Source organism: Felis catus, chromosome X, assembly GCF_018350175.1.
Source record: "Felis catus isolate Fca126 chromosome X, F.catus_Fca126_mat1.0, whole genome shotgun sequence".
In the NCBI taxonomy this organism is placed as follows: domain Eukaryota; kingdom Metazoa; phylum Chordata; class Mammalia; order Carnivora; family Felidae; genus Felis; species Felis catus.
The window spans coordinates 98,106,334-98,123,250 of NC_058386.1; the positions used below are offsets into that span (position 1 = coordinate 98,106,334).

The 16,917-nt window shown below is 44.0% G+C and overlaps 2 protein-coding genes across 3 annotated transcripts in view; one reads left to right on the forward strand and one right to left on the reverse strand.

Moving 5' to 3' along the window:
• The first annotated feature begins 3,364 nt into the window (after window positions 1-3,364).
• On the forward strand, window positions 3,365-10,948 carry ZBTB33 (zinc finger and BTB domain containing 33). Its single transcript, XM_023248941.2, has 2 exons — window positions 3,365-3,502; window positions 5,970-10,948. Exon 2 carries the CDS (start codon window positions 5,972-5,974, stop codon window positions 7,988-7,990), a length of 2,019 nt encoding a protein of 672 aa, XP_023104709.1. The 5' UTR covers window positions 3,365-3,502; window positions 5,970-5,971; the 3' UTR covers window positions 7,991-10,948.
• An 859-nt stretch (window positions 10,949-11,807) lies between these two features.
• Window positions 11,808-16,917, reverse strand: part of TMEM255A (transmembrane protein 255A) — a 56,424-nt gene continuing 51,314 nt past the window's right edge. For both annotated transcript variants that reach the window (XM_004000841.4, XM_004000842.4), the window contains one exon: window positions 11,808-14,195. In XM_004000841.4, coding sequence (XP_004000890.1) covers window positions 14,037-14,195 — 159 coding nt within the window. In that variant the 3' untranslated portion in view covers window positions 11,808-14,036. The remainder of the gene's footprint in view (window positions 14,196-16,917) is intronic.

A 16,917-nucleotide genomic window follows, 5' to 3' on the forward strand; every position in this document is an offset into this window, starting at 1 on the left:
GCTCCACAAGAAAGTTACTGCTTGAGTTGCATCTTTCTGGAAGACCAGGCACTTGCCAAATAACAGGAGAGGCAAAGTGTGTGGCTATGAAAGGCATGGTTACTCCAAGTGCAGGGTTCTAGGCACAGACATGGAAGCGGTAAACAGCATGTCATATTTTGGAAACTGAAACTCAAAACAATTCTGTGGGAAGGTATTATTATCTCGGTTTTACAGATGAATAATCAGGCTCAAGGTCACACAGCTATTGAGTGGCCGTATCAGAATCCTAACCCATTCACATCTGCTCCTCTAGCCTTCGTTTTCCTGCTCTACCTTACTGTGGTTTCTTCTACTTGTGCAGTGAGCTTTCTAACTCTGTGAAGCTAAGCAAACTCCGAGGAAAGGCTCTAGGACTTGATGAATGCCATTTTAAAAATCTTTTAGCATCATCAACAGAATATATATTAAGCACCCACAAGATTCTCGGCATTTTGACACAGGAGAGGACAGTTGCTGTCCTCGTGGAATTCCTAATCAAGTTCAAACAAGGCAAACACTGACAATGTGGGTATACACCCTAACTGAGTCCATAATCAGCCAATCAAAAACCTTTCTGGAATGTGAAGCAGTTGATGACCTCCAAATCTGTTCTTTAAAATCTCCTGGGTCATTTCAAGCAGGATTAAGCCTGCAGATATAAAGGAAGTGAAAGGTGAAATAACTTGTCAAGAAACAGAAAATTAACTAAACTTTCCAATTACCTTGTCTGAAACGCAATTATTAAGGGCACTCAAATTTCTTGGTCTGCTCTGCTTTCCTACAAGGAACTTCCTTTCCTGATCATTGAAACCCCTTTAGTTATAGGTAGATTTTGTTTTGCTTTATTTTATTTTATTTTATTTTATTTTATTTTATTTTATTTTAAGAGAGAGTGCAGGAGGGGCAGAGAGAGAAGGAGAGAGACAGAATCCCAAGCAGGCTCTGCACTGTCAGCATAGAGCCCAATAAGGGGCTTGGGCTCACAAACCATGAGATCATGACCTGAGCTAACATCGGACACCTAGCCGAGGTAGCCACCAAGTCACCCCAGTAGCTTTTAAATTTTAGTTTAGCTTTTTTTTCTGGGCTGGTGAGGGGTGTGTGGTGAGGGACACGGCCAGAAGAGAAGAGGTTTCCTATGTGGGCTCCACATTTTTAAAGCCCTTTCAGGAAAGGGGGAAAGGCAAGGCAGTTCTTCTGGTGGCCTTGGTGCTATTAATGCTGTTGCAAAAGAAACTACGTTGCATCTTCCAGTTTACTGAGAGGTAACCAACCGACACTTGGTATGAAGACGGCAGCTACTGCCACTGTGATCCGTATTTCAAATATATATGTCTCATTTTAGTTTTTTGTCAACTAAGCTACTGAAAGGTAAATAGGTCCTAAATTTTCAAGAAGTACTTTGTCCTAGTTCCTAAAAACTTTTTTTTTTTTTTTTTGCTACTGAATTTTGGGAGAGGATGACTCAGGAAAATGGTCATTAATCTGCTAACTAGTTTGTTAAATCTGCTAACTCATTTTGTTAAGTACTCAATTCCAGGAAAATACTACCTTCTGCTTTAGTTTCCTTTATAACAGTGGACTCCTATTTCCTGTGAAATGTCTTTATATTAAACAATGGAACTCATAATTTTAAGTCCTAATTAAAATAAAAAACCAACAATGCAGTAATTCTCACATTAGTTTCTCACATTTCAAAATCTGGAAGAGCCTAAGGAATTTCATGTGAATTTCTTGTTTCCATGCGAAAATACAACTCTAATACACCACTTAGGGGTTTTTTTTGATACACCACTTTTATATTTTACTATGTGGCTTTACTTTATTGAGGAGAATTTAGAATAGATTAGGGATGGATCGATGGTGACATTCTTGTCCAATTTCATGTTAAAGAAAATTAGATACAGTTAGATTTGTTTTCATCCTGGAATATGCTGACATTTTCAGCAAGGCAATTTGTAGCAAGGAAGCACAGGGATTCTGACTGAAAGGTAAATAGGTGCAAATTCAAGTTTTGAGGAATGGTTACAATGTTACCATATACATATATATATATATATATATATATATATATATATATATCCCTCAAAAATAAACATATATGGCTCCGCACCATCAGAGAGATCACCAACAGTGAGATCACGACCTGAGTGGAAGTTGGACTAACCGACTGAGCCACCCAGGCCCCCCTCCTATACATATTTTTTAAAAAAGAAAATGAAGGTAGTGAATGGCCTTAATTGTTGAAGCAAAAAGCCACTATTTTGGCTCCTTAGTTGGATACGATCAATAATCAGCCTAAAGGGAAATATTTTGCTCTACAAACACCCATTCTGTTTCTTCATTCATCATGGTACTCAGAAATGTATTACCGGAGAGTTTTAAAAAATTACAACTCATTCATGCATTTATTCATTAAACAATTATTGAACACCCGACTATGTGTCAGACACTAAAACCCTCTGAGGAGGAAATGCTATGGAAATAAAAATAATAAATTAACAATGCAAGTATTAATTTATTCGTCTTTCAAGATATACAGCTCAAACAGGAATATTTAGTTGCTGTTTCCTTCTCTGTGTTCTGTACGTTGCACAAATACTTCTGTCGATGTTTGTGTACCCATCTACTGAGCTCTTTGGAAAGGGAGACCTTGGCCTACTCATTTTTGTATTCCACGCAACCTGAGGTTTGGTATAGCTCAGACAGGTGGTCAGTAAACGAGAGCTGAAACGAAGGAATTTAAGATAGTACTGCTTCATTTAGTATTAAATTACGAAGACAGCCTGGGGTCCAAACACTAGATTTATTTCTTAAAAATAGTACTGTGATGTCGTTATCAACTTGTTATCCTAGAAACCTGAATCATCCTGAGTCGATCCATTTGATTTTATCATATTTATTCAGATTGTATTTCAAGGTGGCTTAGCATCCAAGAAACGGGCTGATCGAGCAGCTTCCAACTCGCAAACTCGTACAGTCTCTAAAAGTTTTTACGCCCTAGAGGCTGGCGCCGAATTTAGGTGAAAGCGACTCGCTTCCCTCCCATCCCACGCGGGTGCCGGCATGACCCCATCTTTCCCTTCCTTTTTTCCCACCCTTTCGCCCTCCGGAAAGGGCCGAACGCTCCCAGAGCTTCCCAGTCTCACTCCGCCCCCTGCGGAAGGAGCCGAAGGCGGAGCGGGACGCCGACGCGCGGCCGCCGAAGCGCGGCCGCCGGGAGCTCGGGCCCTTCCGGAAAGGCCCGAACCGCGTTCGGAGGAGGAGGGCGCCGAAGTGGAAGGCGCCCCCGCGCTGTGCCCTCTGTCGGCGGCGTGGGGCAGCTGTAGCAGCGGTGGCGGCAGCCGCGTCGACGTCGACCAAGACTGGAGCGACGTTTGAAGAAGCAGCCGAATCGCCACGGAGTCCGGCTTCTGGTTGTTGGAGGGTTCCCACCCGTCCGCGCGGCCCGACGAGGAGAAGCGGCGGCGCCGGGAAGCAGGTGAGGACCCGGCCGGGCGCCGGGAGAGGCGAGGGAGCGCGCCCGCTGCCTCCGTCGCCGGGCCGCGCCTGCGTTTGCATTCTCCTCACTTGAACCAGGAAGCGGCGGAGTCGGAGGCTCCGCTCCTCCGGCCCTTTCTTTGTGTGGGCCCGGGAGTGAAGGAGGGGACGAGCCCGGAGGGCCGCGGCGCGGTCCCCTCCGCCGTCAGGGGCCGGGGGGCTGCCGGTTCCCCGGGTAGGCCCGGCGCGTGGGGAGCCCGCCGCGGGGACCCACTTGGCTTTTCCCTCGCCCTCCGCCTGGCTTTTTGTGCCTGCTTTTTCTCCTCCTAGCCCCTACTTTGATTTAGAGCTTTTCTGCCCGGCCCATCCTCCCCTTCCGTCCCCTTCCCGGGGCATAACAATGCCGCCCGCTTGGCCTCATCCCCTCCCAACACCCCACCCTCGCGTTCGCCACCTTCCACTTTCCCCGGCTCGCCGGAGGACCCCTGCCCTCGCCGTGCCGGTCGTAGCTCCTCCTGGATTTCCGGGACGCTGCCTTTTCGCGTGAATTGGGGTGAAAAACGTCGGTTGCAGCCGGCCGGGCGCAAATGGGGAAGAGGGGGTGGAGTAAGGAAGATGGGGTGCAGCTGCCGCAGGGAGCCGCGTGTCGGCTTGACTCCCTCGCGGATGGCGTTTCTCGCTTTTCCACCTTCACCTGCCCTCGGTCCGGGGTTTGCCTCACAGTGACGCGGAATGGCTTTTCCTTGGGCAGCTCGCAGCTCGTGGGGAGGGTTCAGAGCGATTTGTGCGGTTCCCGGGCCCACCCTGACGGGGAGAAGCGGGAGGAAAGCCACACAAAATGAAACCAGTCCCCAGTGTCACCTGGACACGTACGTTCGATGCATTACCCCGTTCCAGGAACCCGTTTGCAAACGACAAAAATCGGATTCCGAAAAACCAGTCTACCCACTTAGCAGCGACTTCTGTCGAAATCCCCATATTTCGGAAGCCCTGGTTGCTGGCTCGCTGTCCAAAGGTCACCCTCTCTGATGAATGCCTTTATGGTCACCTGGAAATCCTTGGTACTGTTAAACGAGCAACGCCTTATAACGGATGGTGTTTGAAATCCTCATTTCTAGGCTTTTTGCCTACTTTTTGTTTTTAAGCTGTAATTTTGAAAATTTCGAAGAGGCTTGAGATGCCCTGCCCTCCACGTGTATATAACTTAAGCACTGTGATGACAGTGGTAGTGTTTTGGTAACTTTAAAGGGAAAGAATATTAGCAATAAAAGTGTGTGTGTGTGTGTGTGTGTGTGTGTGTGTGTGTTTACCTAAAGTGCTTATCAGCTAATTGTACATACATAAAATATATGAAAGATAAATACATAAAAGCTACATAATATATTTAATACACGTATGCATTTTAAACAACTCCGCATCCTTATTACCAGGAGTATGTTCTGGAACATGCAAAAAAAGAATGTTTGGGCGGTGGTACACAGCATTGCTCTTTACTGACATCCCGCTCCCTTTTTCTAGAGTAACCTTGTCCGCTCTGTTCCAGTAAGTTTATGTTTTCATTGTCACTAACACATCAGGTATAAAAAAGTTCTCCTACCGCTGCCCATAATTCTTTACCAACAAATTGAAATGTTTGGTGTTTTCATGCAAATAAGCATTAAGAAATGGTGACTTGTCCTTAGTCTTATTTTTTCACAGAGGCATCTGTTGACTTCACTTGAAACTCTTTACAAGTCACCTCTGGAGATTGTAAGAGTAGAGAGGTGAGGGGAAGGGGCAGGGAGGATGAGGAGAGGGGAGAAGGTAGAAAAAATAGTGTTTCATAGTTTATCTAGATGTGGCACTCCAATTTAAAGAAGAACAGAAAAATAATGGGCAGTCTAGAGGTAATGATTGTCAGGGTTGATAAACACTAATTCAGTTTCTGGCTGCAGGGAGTGGCTCTTGAATATGTTCTTAAAGATGAGTTAAAATTTAGAAAGTATAGAATGGATATTGCACACACCAAGCTCCTCTGACACTGAAGTCATTCATTTACAGGTGAAATAACTTCTGTGTGTTCACGACGAAGACTTCATAAAGTTTTAAGACCGTTAAAAATGAACTCTTAACTCTTCTTGAGGACAAAACCCAAAAACTGGAACCAAGAAAATTCATTCTAATCTTCAGAAATTCTCAGTGGTGATGCACGTATCTGAGATTCAGAGGAAGAGATACTCCTATTCAAATCTGTCGATCAGTTAAAAACTTGCTTGTCTCTTCTCGGGGGGAAGTCATGAGATTTGTTGCGTGGTCCAGAAACCAGCCTGCGTGAACAATTTATGTACAAGCCAAAAAGTTAGGCCAACCTTCAGTTAAAACCTGATGCCCGGCGACGCCATGCTGTAGCTTACATTCGGAATGATAAAGTACTTTTGTTTTTCTTTTCTAATCTTCTCCCACCCCCTCCTCCTCCCTTTCTCTTATAGGCATGGAGAGTAGAAAACTGATTTCGGCTACAGACATTCAATACTCTGGCAGTCTGCTGAACTCCTTGAATGAGCAGCGTGGCCGTGGACTCTTCTGTGATGTTACCGTCATCGTGGAAGACCGAAAATTCCGGGCCCACAGGAATATTCTCTCAGCTTCTAGTACTTACTTCCATCAGCTCTTCTCGGTTGCTGGGCAAGTTGTTGAACTGAGCTTTATAAGAGCAGAGATCTTTGCAGAAATTCTCAATTATATCTATAGTTCTAAAATCGTTCGTGTTAGATCAGATTTACTCGATGAGCTGATTAAATCAGGACAGTTGTTAGGGGTTAAATTTATAGCAGAGCTTGGTGTCCCATTGTCACAGGTTAAAAGCATCTCAGGTACAGCTCAGGATGGTAATGCAGAGACCTTACCACCTGGTTCTGGTGACAAGAACCTTGAAATGCCAAAATCAAAAGATGAAGCCCAAGATAACGGGGCCACTATAATGCCTATTATAACAGAGTCTTTTTCCTTATCTGCTGAAGATTATGAGACAAAAAAGATTATTGTTACCGATTCAGACGATGATGACGATGATGTCATTTTCTGCTCTGAGATTCTGCCCGCAAAGGAGACTTTGCCGAGTACCAATGCAGTGACACAGGTCCAGCCTAACCCAGGTTCCGTTGCTATTTCAGATGTTGCTCCCGGTGCTAGTAATAACTCTCCCCCTTTACCAAATGTCACACCTACTCAGAAACTTCCTACTGCTGTGAATCAGGCAACTCTGAGCCAGACACAAGGAAGTGAAAAATTGCTGGTGTCTTCAGCCCCGACACATCTGACTCCCAACATTATTCTGTTAAATCAGACACCACTTACTACACCACCAAATGTCAGTTCTTCACTTCCAAATCATATGTCTCCTTCGATCAATTTACTTGTGCAGAATCCGCAGACACCAAACAGTGCTATTTTAACAGGAAGCAAGGCCAATGAAGAGGAGGAGGAGGAAATTATAGATGATGATGATGACACTATTAGCTCCAGTCCAGATTCGGCCGTCAGTAACACATCTTTGGTCCCACAGGCTGAAATCCCCCCGAATGCCACTTTTGATGGACCATTGATACAGAAGATGCAGGTTCCTACACTTCTGCAAGAGCCACTTTCTAATTCTTTAAAGATTTCAGATATAATTACCAGAAACACTAACGATGCAGGTTTAGGATCAAAGCATCTAATGGAGGGTCAGAAGATCATTACTTTAGATACAGCCACTGAGATTGAAGGCTTGTCAACGGGTTGCAAGGTTTATGCAAATATCGGTGAAGATACTTATGACATAGTGATCCCAGTCAAAGATGACCCTGATGAAGGGGAGGCCAGACTTGAGAATGAGATACCAAAAACATCTAGCGGTGAGACGGCAAACAAGCGTATGAAAGTAAAACACGATGATCACTATGAGTTAATAGTAGATGGGAGGGTCTATTATATCTGTATTGTGTGCAAGAGGTCCTATGTCTGTCTGACAAGCTTGCGGAGACATTTTAACATTCATTCTTGGGAGAAGAAGTATCCTTGCCGTTACTGTGAGAAGGTATTTCCTCTGGCAGAATATCGCACAAAACATGAAATCCATCACACGGGGGAGCGAAGGTATCAGTGTTTGGCCTGTGGCAAATCTTTCATCAACTATCAGTTTATGTCTTCACACATAAAGTCAGTTCATAGTCAGGACCCTTCCGGGGACGCAAAGCTTTATCGTTTACATCCGTGCAGGTCCTTACAGATCAGACAATATGCGTATCTTTCTGATAGGTCAGGCTCTATGCCTGTAATGAAGGATGACGGTATTGGGTATAAGGTTGATGATGGGAAAGAACCTGCCGTAGGGGCCGCATCTACTCCTCAGAACAAGCCAATGACCTGGGAAGATATTTTTATTCAGCAGGAAAATGATTCCATTTTTAAACAGAATGTAACAGATGGCAGTACTGAGTTTGAATTTATAATACCTGAATCTTACTGAATTTGGAAGTATCAGAAACTCTGGTTTGCATTAAGGGGCAAGGGTTTCAGAAAACCTGTAACACAAATTAAGGTGAAAACGAGTTAATTTGATCTGCCACGCCATCTGAAGGCAGTCTACTTGGATTATTTGTTGATAATTTTTAGAAGCAAATCGTTCCGAAAGTTTGAGTAGAGATTGAGAAGTTTCCCCCCCTCCCAAGTATCTGTTTATATAGTTCTCTTTCAGCTCATTTTTAAGAGGCAAACAACAAAAGCTTGGAGAGATAGTTTCCTGAATAGAATTTTGAAGCAGTCTGAATGTTCTTTAAAAATAACTGGAGTTATTAGCTTACCCTAGTATATCTTCCAACTTTCCCCTTCCATGTTAGCACTTTACTGCTGAATTCTCAATTTTGTTAATATTGAGACTATAAATGTGTGTTGTGTTTTGGATATGGCATAAAAAGTAAACAAGAACTTCTAAAGTTGTTCTGGAAAATTTCAGAATAAGTCTCTGCTTGGTTGTGTATTCTGCTAGTCCAAATGGATAGCAACCTCCTGCCTCCCTCCCGCCATGAAGATGGCCATGCAGACAAGTGTCTCATCTGAAGAAAGAGTTTTTAGTTCATTAGAGTTAAGTTGTAAGTTTCACTTTTCTTGCCATTGTCTGGAAAGGACTTTGGTGGCTGGACTACTGTATATATATACCTTTGCAGTGTGGTCTCCGTGGGCGAAAGTGTTCACGGAAAACAAATCTCTGTATTGCAGACTGGAGGAGAGGAAGAGTTCTGTTGGTTTGTTTTGAATTCTGTGTTCTTACGTGATAGAGAGCGGAGGTGAATGGTGATTTCCTTTTTGTCCCTATGGTTAAAAATATTCCCTTGGGAAATTTCAAAGTTTGAATTTGAAAGCCACCAAATAAATCTTTCATTATGTATAAATCTTTATAAATGATAGATTCCATAAATGAGACTCCTACATATTTTAGGCGGGAGGCTACTGGTATATATTTTTAAATGTTCATATTACTTAGAATTTCTAATAGGAAGTTTTTGTTTGAAATAGTTGAATCCGTGATCTAGTATTTTCCTTTCGGCAAGACCTTTTAGGTTGTTACCCCTTCTGAAGTTAAGTTCCATTCCATCTGCAAAGTGCTGCAATATTATAGCAATCAGAAACTGTATATGGAATGTTCTAGAGGCTTGTTGATTCCCATTTCTCTTGAGAACAATAAGTATACCTTTCTTCCTTTTAAAATGACACCTATTTAAACACTTAGAAAATAAAGTCAAAACTCACTGAAGTGCTAGTACTAAAAGGAAGCAGGTTGGAACAAATGTATAGCCTAGCCTTTGTAACAGGATTAACTTGTTGAACTTCTGTAAATTACTTTTTGCAAAGGAAAAAAATTAATAGATACTAAAAAAGATTGTTGTGCATAGTTGTTAGTCATTTGTAACCTTGCTTAAATATTTCTTAATTCAACATAGATATTTTCTTCTCTTTAACCACGTATTTTTAAAAATAGTCTATTTCTTGACTCGGAACTTAAAGCTTTAATCATAATTTCTCATGTATGCATCATTCTTCTGATGGCGAGCTAGATTTGAAGATAATGGTTTCAGTGTTTCAGTTGGCAGTGGAGGGTCTCAGGCCTCCGTATTTGCAATAATACAAGAAGAAAGAAAAATATTATAATGGTTTGCTTACAGAGGGCTAGAGTGATGTGCATCTGACTGTTTCCTGTTCTGTGAGTCTAGACCTTCAAACCATTTTGTAAGCTAATCCTTGGAAGATTTTTAAGTTACCTTACAATTTAAGACTGTGATCTCCGGAATCACAATATCTGTTTAATTTCTGTGTGGATATTGACAACATTACTCTTTGACTATACGGTGCACTCGGAAATATTTTCAGTGGAAATTTGTTTGAGTTTCATTAATGTTGTTTTACCAGTTAGACATAATTACTTCAGCAAGTGTGAATGATACCGATGCCAGCAGAACTTCCAGAACTTTCAAACTCAACTGCTAAGAAAACGAGTTGATCGTAACAAAACTTGAGAGTTTCTACAAGGCTATTATGACAAACCAGTTCTGTAATGGAAAACTCTCCATTTTGAGTAATACGGATCTAACTATTTGCTGCTGCTGTGCTCTATGTAAATTCTGAATATAAAACTTAAACTCTGTGCCTAATGAAGGTATCTTCTAGAGTTTCTTGGGAGAAGGAAAACTGGAAAATTAACTTGTATTTTTGCCAGAAGACTCTTCCCTGCGATGTATGTCAGGGTCTTCAAGAAGTTTCTATATCCAAAGTTCAGAATTCGTGTGGCATACTCGTTCGGGGCTGAAACCATTCACCCCCAGGATTCATTGGGTTGGAAATCTGTAGCAAGATTCTGTTTAAAACTTAACATGGTGTTTTCCTATTTAATATTTAGTTTTCTGGCTATTAGATCCCTTCTTTTTTTCTTTTAAGTTGGCTTCAAGTTTGCTCCTGTGCTAAATTACCTGTAAATGTTCTGGATAGAAACTGTTTGAAATAGCATTTTGTTAAAAGAGATAGAAAATGAAATGCTCAAAGTAAGCAAAGATTTTAAAATGCCATAAGAATCTTGCAAGATTTACTTTAAAATGTATTTGAAATGATCATTATCGTTTCGGTGGTAATGATCCCCCCATACAACTACTATGAGGAATTGATGTTGTATTTTTTTCCATTGTACCAAAAAGATAAATGGTTAAAAATGGTCAAGGTATTTTGTATTGTCAAGGCATGCATATTCTAAAGGATTAAATGTTAATTCAACAGCACTGGCTTCCTCACCTGTCCATCATCTGACTCTACCCAATACTGTAATGTTCATACTTGTACAATCTTCCCTGTCATATGACTTTAAGTTCTTTTCATTAACCATTACCTGGTATTAGTTCATAGAGCTTCTTATGGCAAAAATAAAATGTTATAATTCTGATTTTTTTGAGCGTATTTTTTACGAGATTATCTTTCAGAAATTACGTAGACTTGGGGCGCCTGGCTGGCTTCAGTCGGTAGAGCATGCCGGGGGTCTTCAAGCCCCACATTGGCCATAGAGCTTACTTAAGAGAAGGAAATTGTATAGACTTTACTCTTCTGTTGTTTTTCAGTTTTTGTAGTAGGAGACTGGGGGTATTTCTGACGGCAGCATAACAAAACTACTAGGTTTGTAGGAGTGCTGACAAAACCGACTCCATCTTTGGCTCTCCATCTTAGTCATGTCTGTGCGATGACCTCCCTTGGGGCTACATGGGCCAGGCCCCTTGGAGGTTAATGTATGTCCTGACCAGAATGCAGGAAGGCATGTTTTGATCTTTCCTAAACTTGTTTAAACACCTAGCAGAGCTGACCATTTCTTCCCCTCCCCTCTGGCACACAGATGGCACCACTTTAGATAAAACTACACTTTGACCCCACCACCACGCTCTGTAAAATCTGTGGATTAAGGCCCGCGCTTTGTGGAGAATAGCTTCGCAGCTCCTGGGTTGTCGTCCGCTCCATCCCCCACCCCCACCCCAGCCAGTAAGTTGCCCGGAGGGAAACTCTGGAAGCCAAACCGAATGGAGTGGCTTGCTGCTTCCTGGTTTGGTCTCAAGATGCCTTCTCAGTCTGGATGACACTTTACTGCCACCCGCCCCCCCCCCCCCCCCCACCTTCTAACAGGTTTCGCTTGGGTTAATTGCATCCTTGTGGTATCTTGAGCCACATTAGTCCGAAGTGAGTAGGCTGTTGTCTGTCACTGGCTTTGGGGTGTCTGTGATACTTTTGTACGTTCCATGAAGACGCACGTAAGTGAATAAGGAGGAGGACGGTTTTATTAATCTGAAACATCACAAAAGCAGTCTGGGTTCCCAACATGGCAGTGATACAGATTTTAAGCAACATCCAGTTTATACAGGTTCTGGATTAATATTTTAATGTCTCATGCCCAGTTCAATACTTTAAAGCAGAATTAGGAATAAAGCAGTAAATATTACAAAATGCAGTCAAGGTCCATATTGGAAATAGAAATTCCTTCATTACAGCAAATGTATTGCAAAAGAGTAAAGCAGCAAATATTAATTTTTCTAAGGTAACATGCACTGTATAGAATTCAATGTAATAAAAAAAGAAGCTGCTCAAATTAAGTGTTACAAAATCTATTCTGTTTCAAGTTATTTTGTAAAGTAAGAAAAATACATAGAAATGAGTCAGAGTCTTAACACTTTAAGAAATGTGATAAATGTAGGATATACTGTGTACTGGTGCCTTTTAAAAAATCAAATACTCATACACGTTCACTAAAGCAAAAGGTAAAGTGTAAATGGCAAAAAAATGTCATTGAGTATTACAAGTTGGTATTTGTATAGTAAGTCAATTGGTTACTAGTCCCTTTTTGAAATCCAATAGAATTTAATATGCTCAGAAGTGTAGAAAACAATAGTAATTCTACGTAACACAAAAGGATCATTTTCGTTTTCCCCGATTTGAACTCTGGATGAGACATCATTCATGGTGCCGGAAGTTAAACCGAATGCTTTGCAAACATTGATTTGTGAACAATGGGTGCACTTGTCGTGCCTTGCTAATTCTCGATGGCTGGGTGTCTACAAGGTAGATGGGAGCACCAGCATTTGCCTGCTACCTCGAATCCATCAAGTCGGGAGGTAGCGAAATTGGCTGGAAAATTTTCCAGTGTGTGTTCTGTGTTTGCAGAACTGTCTAATTAGGTACCCTCCTGTAGCCCCTGTATTTTTACATTATACAAGTGTAGGATTAGCAGCCTGCCTTTAAATCAGTCAATCCTCAGGTTAGCGTAAGATCGCAGTGAAAGTGTTCATTCTGAAGTTGAAGGCATGGGTGCCAGAGTGTTAAATTCGTCAGGTTGATGGTTTAAAGCTATGTGTAATTAAAAGAACTGTACAAACACCTACCACAATGTGCCAGATGGATTTTTAAATCTACGGTAACACTTAAGAATTTGTCAGGTTGGCGACTTTTGAGGTTTTGCAGACTTAAAGCGGCATTGTGACACTTTCATAATCTCGAACACTGTCGTGATTGGTCTCCACACAAAAAAGGATGATTCTTTCGGGGTGGGGTGCAGGATACGTGCGGTCTGCTGGGATCGAAGCACAATATTTGGAGATTAAATAGTCACAAAGATTAGTAACAATTCCTATCACCACCCAAGAACCTAATCTGGCATTTTTAACCGTCAGATTTCTATCTCCCGTAGCAAATGTCTTTTGTAGTACCGCGTCCTGCAGTGGAACCGCGGTCTCCTAAGTTACCGGATGTAGAACTGAGATCTACTCACAGCACTTCACATGTCGCTCTTTGTATTTCAGTGCTTCCTAAACAATCAACCCTGTTCCCGCTAGTCGAGGGAATATTGCACTTTTCCCTTTGGGAGGTACTGATAACAAAAGCTTGAGCTGAATGATCACAACAGCCATTTTTACAATACTCACGGAGAAGAAAAGGAGTACAAGATACGGGCAGCGTTTTTCAACATCCAGACAAAAGCAAACAAAATCTTAGCCGGAACGCTCTGTGTTGGAACCACTGCGTAGCTCCATCATCTGGGAAATTTTCCTTAGGGACCGACGTTGGCGGTAGGGAAAGATAGGGCCCGTAAGCCAGGTGCTTCAACCAAGGTGCTAGGGTGGCAATCTACAAGCGTCCGAGGAGGCCCCTGCATTTACACAGAGTGAAACAGGCGGTGACCGCGCTTCTGCAGAGCGCAGACGCCAAGCCTGTGGGAAATGCAGGTCCGCGCGGGACACACGCCTCTTGCTGGGACGGCTCCGCAGCCTTGCTTAAAGAGTGTGTTGCTGCCCTTCTTGGAAGCACTGGGTTCAGCCTAGCCACCCCTGCTCTGCACTGATGACGCAGAAGCTTCATCCCTATCTTTCCCTGGCTTGGCAAGCCTCTGTAAAACCGTACGCGTAAGAATCACACCTTAAACGTTGTACCCTACACACTTCCACTAAAGCAGAAATACAAAAGCCACAATAATCTCGATAGCCAACAGGCATTCCTCTTTAGGGGCTGTAAGGTGGTGGTTTTTCAAAAGGCGGGTAATAGGGTGGAGAGTAGCGAGGTGGTGCGCTGGAGGACCACATGTAGCTGGGCGAAGGCGAGGCGGACTGGGGCTCATCAGAAAGTCCGGAGGGAGGGGAGGACGGAAAGACACCCGAATGCTGTGTGATAAAAACAGAACATCAGGTTAGGCAGCCAGGTGGCAAGTCCTCCTAAGTGCATGTTATTTAAAAACGCATTTGGACCGCGTTTGCTTCTGTTTGGAAGCACAGAGCGCTCCCAAACCTCGCAAAGATCACGAGGGGCGGGGGCTGGTCCCACTCTCTCCCAGTCACGCTACAAAGCTCCCGCACAGACAGCACGGCATCCTCCTTCCCGGCCCCTTGAGCCCTGCATCCAGTTCCCGATTCTTGTCGCTCCTGCTTCTGTGTCGTCCCTCCAACCCGCCACTCCCTTTTCCACGTTCACAACCCAAGCCTTCGCTACCCCTCCCTCGAGCTATGGCAACAGCATCCCAGCTAAGTCTCCGAAACAAAGGTGCTCCGGGCCTTAAGCACATCTGAGGTGGTACGCCTGGGCGGCTCAGCCGGTTGAGCGTCCGACTCTTGATTTCGGCTCAGGTCACGATCTCAGTTCAAGCCCGGCATGGGGCTCCACAATGCCAGTGCAGAGCCTGCTTGGGATTCACTCTCTCTCCCTCTCCCTCTGCCCCTCCCATGCTCTCTCACTCTCTCAGAGATAATTTTAAAAACAAAGAAAACTTAAAAGAACATCTGAGGTTAAGCCAGTAATACCTGGGAAAGTCTTTGCTACCAGAATATATCACGGAACCCATCCCGCAGACCAAAACCCAAAACAGAAACTAAGGTCAGAGAGGTTAAATGGTGTCTTGGACCTGGGCTCTTTTAAGTCCAGCAATTTCTCTTTCATCTTACTCGTGGCCCACCACCCCAAATTCAGGGGAGGGCAGAGGAACACGGGCATGGAGGTGAGAATACCAACGGCGAGCACAAGGAACGATTTGTCAGGTTGCAGAGACACAGGATTCAATGTGACTTTGTGTTGTCTTTGGGAAGAGAGAGGATATAGATTAAAAAAAAACACACACAGTGGGGCGCCTGGGTGGCTCAGTCGGTTGAGCATCTGACTTCGGCTCAGGTCATGAGCTCGCGGTCTGTGAGTTCGAGCCCCACGTCGGGCTCTGTGCTGACCGCTCAGAGCCTGGAGCCTGTTTCGGATTCTGTGTCTCCCTCGCTCTCTGCCCCTCCCCCGCTCATGCTCTGTCTCTCTCATTCTCAAAAATGAATAAATGTTAAAAAACAAACAGTGAATTAACTCATGAGTCGTTTGCTACTTCTCTTTCCCTGGCCCATGTATATATAGACCCCTGACCCGAACGGTTTTCCTGCTCAAGGAGAGTTGGCCTGTTTTGTTCATTGCTGTATCCCCCAGAGCTGACAACAGTGCTTGGCAAGTAGCAGCTGCTCAATAAATGTTGAATGAGTGACTGTAACCTCAGGACTACAGAAGATGAGCTTGGCATGTGTTTTAAAAATAAAATCCATTTTCAAAGAATACAGTCACATCTTGGAGGTATCGCCGCCTTGCTCCAGCGGCGGGACGTGGCTGAGGCGTGAAGGCCGGAGGGGGGTACGGGGATGGCGGGAGGCCAGAGGTCAGTTCTAGGCTCCCAGGAAGAGTGCACATAATAAACCAATGGACAGGGTGGAGAACTGCAGTTTTTGGGCGCGGCTTAGCTCTAGGAAGACCCACTTACACCAAAATTTCTCGAGTTCAAGTGCAGTTTGGGACGGTCGTTCCTTTACTTTGTTCACCTGGCCAGAGTCTGAGTGGATCATGTCATTTTTCCAGGCCTGGGGCAATCTAGAGTCAGCCTCCACATGAGATTTCTTTTTATTTATTTCTTTTTTAAAATTTTGTTAATGTTTATTCATTTTTGAGAGACAGACACAGAGCATGAGTGGGGGAGGGGCAGAGAGCGAGGGAGACCCAGAATCCGAAGCAGGCTCCAGGCTCTGAGCTGTCAGCACAGGGCCCGACGCGGGGCTCAAACTCATGAACGACAAGATCATAACCTGAGCTGAAGTCGGATGGTCATCCGACCGAGCCACCCAGGCGCCCCTCTTTTTCTTTTTTAAAGTTTATTTATTTATTTTGACAGAGAGCACAAGCAGGTGAGGGACAGAGACATGGAGAGACAGAATCCCAAGCAGTCTCCGCACTCTCAGCGCAGAGCCTGATTCGGGGCTCGAACTGACGAACCGTGAGATCATGACCTGAGAGGAGATCAAGAGTCAGACGCTTAACCGACTGGGCCCCTGAGGCGCCCCGCTGACATGAGAAATCTGGAGCCTGAGACCATCTGGGTGAGTCTCCTTATCCCCAGTCCTCACCCCTGCACTCCTTAGAAAGGGATGTCCAGGTTTCTAGGTGTTGCTTGAGACACCGAAATACCTGTCCACATAACGCTGGGACCGACAAGAGATGTAGGTGTCATTATTCCCTCCACCTCCCCCACCCCATCTATTATTTCACCCTGAGTGAAGGAACGTCAAAGGTCATAGAAACTGCAGAGCCTTTAAAGACAAAACAACTTGGGGCACCTGGGTGGCTCAGCCAGCTAAGCATCTATTTTTTTAAATTTTTTCTTCTTTTAATGTTTATTCATTTTTCGAGAGAGAGAGAGAGAGAGAGAGAGAGAGAGAGACAGCGCAAGCAGGGGGCAGAGAGAGAGGGGGACACAGAATCCGAAGCAGGCTCCAGGCTCTGAGCTGTCAGCACAGAGTCGGACACAGGGTTCGAACTCACAAACCGCGAGATCATGACCTGAGCCGAAGTCGGACGCTTAACGGACTGAGCCAC